This window comes from Tinamus guttatus, unplaced genomic scaffold (genome assembly GCF_059628265.1).
Source record: "Tinamus guttatus ecotype Peru unplaced genomic scaffold, ASM5962826v1 Tinamus_guttatus_pri_ptg001845l, whole genome shotgun sequence".
Classification (NCBI taxonomy): domain Eukaryota; kingdom Metazoa; phylum Chordata; class Aves; order Tinamiformes; family Tinamidae; genus Tinamus; species Tinamus guttatus.
The window spans coordinates 8,437-15,092 of NW_028290379.1; the positions used below are offsets into that span (position 1 = coordinate 8,437).

The window sequence follows — 6,656 nt, forward strand, 5'->3', positions numbered from 1 at the left end:
GCGGGGACGGGGACACGCCGGGACGCCCCGGGGCGCTCCGGGGCCCCTTGGCTGCTCCAGGACATCCTGGAGCGCTCCAGGACCTCCGTGCTGCTCCAGGACGTCCTGGAGCGCTCCAGGGCCCCCCATGCGGCTCCAGGACCTCCCGGAGCGCTCCAGGACCTCCGTGCTGCTCCAGGACCTCCCGGAGCGCTCCAGGGCCCCCCATGCGGCTCCAGGACCTCCCGGAGCGCTCCAGGACCTCCGTGCTGCTCCAGGACCTCCCGGAGCGCTCCAGGGCCCCCCATGCGGCTCCAGGACCTCCGGGAGCGCTCCAGGACCTCCGTGCTGCTCCAGGACCTCCCAGAGCGCTCCAGGACCTCCGTGCTGCTCCAGGACCTCCCGGAGCGCTCCAGGACCTCCGTGCTGCTCCAGGACATCCCGGAGCGCTCCAGGGCCCCCCATGCGGCTCCAGGACCTCCCGGAGCGCTCCAGGGCCCCCCATGCTGCTCCGGGGCCTCTGGTGCTCCGAGACCTCCTGGAGCGCTCCGGGCCCCTCCACGGACCTCAATAAAGCGGCTGCGGGCCGGTGGCACCGCGGCGTCACTGTGAATGGCAGCACCATGCGTGGAGGTCTACGTGTCTGTATAAGCGGCCCCGTTTCCTTCCCGTTTTCTCCCGTTTACTCCGAATGGCCCCCAGTTCCCCCCGGCCCCCTCCGCTTGTCCCCAGTTGTCCCCAATTGTCCCCACTTGTCCCAGTCTTCCAGCTCTTCCCAACACTCCCAGATCCCTCCAGCGCCCTCCCCGTTGCTCCCAGCTCCTTCCCAGTTGTGCCCAATCGCCCCCCACTTGTCCCTGGTTGCCCTCAGCTCCCTCCCAGTTGCCCCTGTTGTCCCCAACTGCCCCCCGGTCCCCCCAATTGCCCCCGGGTCCCCCCAGTTGCCCCCGTTGTCCCCCCGTGTCCCCAGTTGCCCCCCCGGGTCGCCCCGCGCTTTGGCGCCCCCTGGCGGCGCAGGGCGGCGCCCGCCGGCTCCGCGCGGGGGGGGGGGGGGGAGGCTCCCAGCGCGCAGGCGCCGCCCTGTGGGAGGGAGGGGGGGAGCCCGCATGCGCGCGGCGGCGGCGGCGCATGCGCGGTGCGAGCGGCCGCGCGCCGGGAGGGGGCGGCCTGCAGGGCCCAGCGCGACCCGCGGCGCCCGGTGAGCGCGGGGGGGCCCCGACCCCCCCCGGGACCCCCCGTGGGCACCGGGGACCCCCCGGGACCCCTCGAGCCGCGTCCCCTCCCCCACACTGGGGTCACGGCCCCCCCGGGTTCCTTTAGGCCCCAACCTGCCCCCCGCCCCACGGTCCCTATGGGCCCGTCCACATTGGGGTCACTCCGGGCCCCCAAACCGGGGGGTGTCTAGGCCGTGTCCCCTCCCCCATTGTCACCGTGGGCCCCTAACCTGGGTCCCCCCCCGCCATTGTCACCACGGGCCCCTAACCCGGGTCCCCCCCCATTGTCACCACGGGTCCCCCAACCTCCCTTCCTCCCCAATTGTGGTGCCTCCCATCCTGCCCCCCAAATGTGGGTCCCCCCTATTGTCACCATGGGCCCCCCCAACCCAGATCTGCCCCTGTTGTCACCACGGGCCCCCAACCCGGTTCCCCCCCCTATTGTCACCACGGGCCCCCAACCCGAATCCCCCCCCCGTTGTCACCATGGGCCCCCCTCCTCCTGGTTCCCCCCCCATTGTCACCACAGGCCCCCAACCGGTCCCCCCGCCCCCCATTGTCACCACGGGCCCCCCTCCCAGTTCCCCCCCCCCCCCCATTGTCACCACAGGCCCCCAACACGGATCCCCCCCCCATTGTCACCACGGGCCCCTAACCTGGGTCCCCCCTCCATTGTCACCATAGGCCCCTGCCCTGGACCCCCCCCCCATTGTCCCCACGGGCCCCCAACCCCCCCCATCGCGCCCCCCACCCGTGGGTCCCCCCCATTGCGAGCCGCCCCCCAGCGCCCCCGCAGCCCCCCCGGGCGCGGGGCCATGCGGGAGCCGCCATGGCCGACGGCCTCAAATCCTTCCTGCATGACCTGGCGCGGGTGAGTGTCCCTGTCCCCGCGCGTGTCCCCAAAGCGACGACGGGGCGGCCACGTCTCGCTGCCCCCGCAGGGCGCGCGGGACTCGCTCGGCGGCATCTGCAGCATCTCCACGCTGGACGCGCGGCTGCGCCAGCAGCGCCAGGAGCGGCGGGAGCGGCAGCGGCAGCGCCGCGCGCCCGGCGCCCCGCGGCGCCGCGACGGCGACGGGTGAGCGCGGCGGCGGGGACGTGGGGACACGCGGTGACCGTGTGGCACCGCTCACCGCCCCGTCGCGCCCGCAGCGAGCCCCGCGTGGCCAGCCGCGTCCTGCAGTGCTGCGCCTGGAACGGCGGCGTCTTCTGGGTGAGCCGCGGCGGCGCCGGTGTCACCGGCGTCACCGGCGCCGCCGCCGCGCTCACGGCGCCGTCCTTGCAGCTGAGCCTGCTGGTGTTCCACCGCGCGTTCCTGCCGGCGCTGCGCGCGCTGTCGGCGCGCGTCCTCGGTGAGCATAGGGGACACAGGGGCGTCCCCGTGCGCGGGGACGCGCCGCGTTGACGGCGGCGCCCGCAGGGGACCCGGCGCTGCACGGCGGCGTGTGGGCCTGGCTGGAGTTCCTGCTCACGTCGCTGTTCGGCGCGCTCTGGGTGCTGCCGCTCTTCGTGCTCAGCAAGGTGGTCAACGCCATCTGGTTCCAGGTGGGAGCGGGCGCCGGGGACACTGGGGACATTGGGGACACTGGGGACGCTGGGGACGCTGGGGACACCGTCGCAGCGCCCGCTCCGCGTCCCCGCGCAGGACATCGCCGACTTGGCCTTCGAGGTGTCGGGCCGCAGGGCGCAGCCCTTCCCCAGCGTGAGCCGCGTCATCGCCGACATGCTCTTCAACCTGCTGCTCCAGGCGCTCTTCCTCATCCAGGTGCCTCCCGCGTCCTCATTCCCGCTGTAAATTCCCTACGGATCCGCTCACCCCCTTTGCGCGTTCACGCAGGGGATGCTCGTGAGCCTCTTCCCCATCGACCTGGTGGGGCAGCTCGTGGGGCTGCTGCACATGTCGCTGCTCTACTCGCTCTACTGCTTCGAGTACCGCTGGTTCAACAAGGGTGAGTCCGCGGCGGCGGCGGCGCCGCGCGCTCCGCGCCGACGCCGTTGCCGATGCCGCCGCGCGCAGGCGTCGAGATGCACCAGCGCCTGTCCAACATCGAGCGCCACTGGCCCTACTACTTCGGCTTCGGGCTGCCGCTCGCCTTCCTCACGGCCACGCAGTCGTCCTACATCGTGAGGTGCGCGTGGCGCGCGTGGGGCACGCGTGGGGCGCGTGGGGCGCCGCCGCGTCCTCACCGCCCCCGCGCTCCCGCCCCGCAGCGGCTGCCTCTTCTCCATCCTCTTCCCGCTCTTCATCATCAGCGCCAGCGAGGCCCGTGCGCCCGCCAAGGCCTAGTGAGCACCGGGGGGCGGCGCTTCGGGGACGCGCGGGGCCTCGTGGCCACGTCCCGGGTCCTCGTGGCCACGTCCCGGGTCCTCGTGGCCACGTCCCGGGACCTCGTGGCCACGTCCCGGGTCCTCGTGGCCATGTCCCGGGTCCTCATGGCCACGTCCCGGGTCCTCGTGGCCACATCCCGGGTCCTTATTGCCCCGTCCCGGGTCTTTATTGCCCCATCCTAGGTCTTTATTGGCGCATCCTGGCTCCTTATTGCCACGTTCCGGGTCCATAGTGCCCCTCTCAGCTCCTTGTTGCCGCATCCCAGCTCCTTATGGCCACGTCCCGGCTCCTCATTGCCCTGTCCCGGGTCTTTATTGCCCCTCCTGGCGCCTCATTGCCCCATCCCGGCTCCACATTGCCCCATCCCAGGTCTTTATTGCCCCTCCCGGCTCCTCATTGCCCTGTCCCGGGTCTTTATTGCCCCTCCTGGCGCCTCATTGCCCCATCCCGGCTCCACATTGCCCTATCCCGGGTCTTTATTGCCCCATCCCGGCGCCTCATTGCCCCGTCCCGGCTCCTCATTGCCCCGTCCCAGGTCTTTATTGCCCCTCCTGGTGCTTCATTGCCCCATCCCGGCTCCACATTGCCCCATCCCAGGTCTTTATTGCCCGTCCTGGCTCCTCATTCCCCTGTCCTGGGTCTTTATTGCCCCATCCCGGGTCTTTATTGCCCCTCCTGGTGCTTCATTGCCCCATCCTGGCTCCACATTGCCCCATCTCGCCTCCTCATTGCCCCGTCCCGGCTCCTCATTGCCCCGTCCCGGCTCCTCATTGCCCCGTCCCGGCTCCTCATTGCCCCATCCCGGCCTCTGGTTGCCCCGTCCCGGCCCCTGGTTGCCCCGTCCCGGCTCCTCATTGCCCTGTCCCAGGTCTTTATTGCCCCATCCCAGGTCTTTATTGCCCCATCCTGGCCCTTTATTGCCCCTCCTGGCTCCTCATTGCCCCGTCCCAGCTCCTCATTGCCCCATCCCAGGTCTTCATTGCCCCATCCCGGCCTCTGGTTGCCCCGTCCCGGCTCCTCATTGCCCTGTCCTGGGTCTTTATTGCCCCATCCCGGCCCCTCATTGCCCCATCCCAGGTCTTTATTGCCCCATCCCGGCCCCTCATTGCCCCATCCCAGGTCTTTATTGCCCCGTCCCGGCCCCTGGTTGCCCCGTCCCGGCTCCTCATTGCCCCATCCCAGGTCTTTATTGCCCCATCCCGGGTGTTTATTGCCCCGTCCCAGGTCTTTATTGCCCCGTCCCAGGTCTTTATTGCCCCATCCCGGCCCCTGGTTGCCCCATCCCAGGTCTTTATTGCCCCGTCCCGGGTCTTTATTGCCCCATCCCAGGTCTTTATTGCCCCATCCCGGGTCTTTATTGCCCCATCCCAGGTCTTCATTGCCCCGTCCCAGGTCTTTATTGCCCCGTCCCAGGTCTTTATTGCCCCATCCCGGGTGTTTATTGCCCCGTCCCAGGTCTTTATTGCCCCGTCCCAGGTCTTTATTGCCCCGTCCCGGCCCCTGGTTGCCCCGTCCCGGCTCCTCATTGCCCCATCCCGGGTCTTTATTGCCCCATCCCAGGTCTTCATTGCCCCGTCCCGTCCCTCACGCCGCGCGTTCCCCCCGCAGCCCCTTCCAGCTGCGCCTCTTCTCCCCCGTCGTCTTCCTGAGCGACCGCCTGTTCCGCCGCACGGCGCGGGCGGCCCCGTCCCCGTCCCCGTCCCCGCAGCCGTCCCCGGCGCGGCCGCCGCCGCCGGGGCGCTGAGCGGCGACGCTCCCGGCGTTCCCGGCGCTTCCCGTCGGGAACGGTGCGCGGTGCCGGCAATGGGGCCTGGACGGAGCCCCGGGTCGTTTTCGCCCCCGACGATTAAAGGGCAGAAGCCAAAACCGCGCAGTTTGGTGCTGGGGGCGGGGCGGGCCGGGAGGGGGCGGGGCTTGGGGCGCGGTGGGCGGTGCTAAGATGGCGGCGCCAAGATGGCGGCGCCCACGGCGGCTTCGCCATGGCGGCGCCCACGTGGCGCCTTCCCCCCCCACGTGGCGGCCGCTCCGCGCGCTTCCGCATCCGGCCACGTGACGGCGGCGCTGGCCGCGCGCGGCGGCCACGTCACGGCCCGCGCGCGCTCCGCCAATGGCGGCGGGCCGCCCCGCCCCCCTGCGGGGAGGCGGGCGCCGCTCGGGCCAATCAGCGCGCGCGGCTGGCGGGAGTGGCGGCGGCGCCGGCCAATGGGCGCGCGGGGCGGGGGCGGGGCGCGGCGCGCGGGGCGGATGGCCGGGGCGGCGGGGCCGAGCGCCGAGGCCGGGTGAGGCCGCGGGGCTCGTGTCTATGGGGCAGCCCCACAGAGCGGGGGGCGGGACCCTGGGGGGCACCCGGGGCTATGGGGCAGCCCCATAGAGCGGGGGGCGGGACCCTGGGGGGCACCCGGGGCTATGGGGCGGCCCCACAGAGCGGGGGGCAGGACCCTGGGGGGCACCCGGGGCTATGGGGCAGCCCCATAGAGCGGGGGGCGGGACCCTGGGGGGCACCCGGGGCTATGGGGCAGCCCCACAGAGCGGGGGGCGGGACCCTGGGGGGCACCCGGGTCTATGGGGCAGCCCCACGGGGGGGAAGGGCGCAGGGCCGTGGGGGGTGCGGGTCTATGGGGCAGCCCCACAGAGCGGGGATCACGGCCGCGGAGGGCACCCACGGGTGGGGGGCGGGACCCTGGGGGGCACCCGGGGCTATGGGGGGCGCCCTGGGGGGTGGCAGCACCGGGGGGGCACCCGGCTCTATGGGGCAGCCCCACAGCGGGGGGCTGTGGCCTGGGGGCAGGGGGGACCCTGTGGGGCCGGGGGGGGATCCCATGGGTGTGTGGGGGGCCAAGTCTATGGGTCAAGCGGGGGCAAATCCATGGGGAGCCCTGAGGCTATTGGGGGGCACCTGTCTCTATGGGGGGGACCCATAGAGGGGAGTGGGGGGTGCCAGGGCTGGGGGGCGACGCGGCCTCGTCCCCCCCCCGCGCGCAGGGAGAGGGACGTGGGCTCTGCCCCGCGCGGGTGACGCCGGGAGCGACTGAGGAAAACACCGGGAACGAGCGGGAAAAGCACCGGGAACGAGCGGGAAAACACCGGGAGCGACTGAGGAAGACACCGGGAGCGAGGAAGGACGACACCGCCGC

General features: G+C 72.3%; 1 protein-coding gene across 1 annotated transcript; it reads left to right on the plus strand.

Moving 5' to 3' along the window:
• Window positions 1-2,022: 2,022 nt before the first annotated feature.
• On the plus strand, window positions 2,023-5,266 carry LOC148590012 (etoposide-induced protein 2.4 homolog). Its single transcript, XM_088539565.1, has 10 exons — window positions 2,023-2,064; window positions 2,135-2,271; window positions 2,346-2,406; window positions 2,479-2,545; window positions 2,614-2,738; window positions 2,839-2,958; window positions 3,031-3,142; window positions 3,211-3,322; window positions 3,405-3,479; window positions 5,131-5,266. The coding sequence occupies exons 1-10, from the start codon at window positions 2,023-2,025 to the stop codon at window positions 5,264-5,266; spliced, it is 987 nt and encodes a 328-aa protein (XP_088395691.1).
• Window positions 5,267-6,656: the final 1,390 nt, after the last annotated feature.

What these genes read in the sequence shown, in the direction of transcription:
- LOC148590012 (XM_088539565.1), top strand. Translation starts at nt 2,023, where the DNA reads ATGGCCGACGGCCTCAAATCCTTCCTGCATGACCTGGCGCGG. An exon ending in CGGCGCCGCGACGGCGACGG is followed by an intron (nt 2,272 to 2,345) that starts GTGAGCGCGGCG and finishes TCGCGCCCGCAG; the next exon opens with CGAGCCCCGCGTGGCCAGCC. An exon ending in GGAACGGCGGCGTCTTCTGG is followed by an intron (nt 2,407 to 2,478) that starts GTGAGCCGCGGC and finishes CCGTCCTTGCAG; the next exon opens with CTGAGCCTGCTGGTGTTCCA.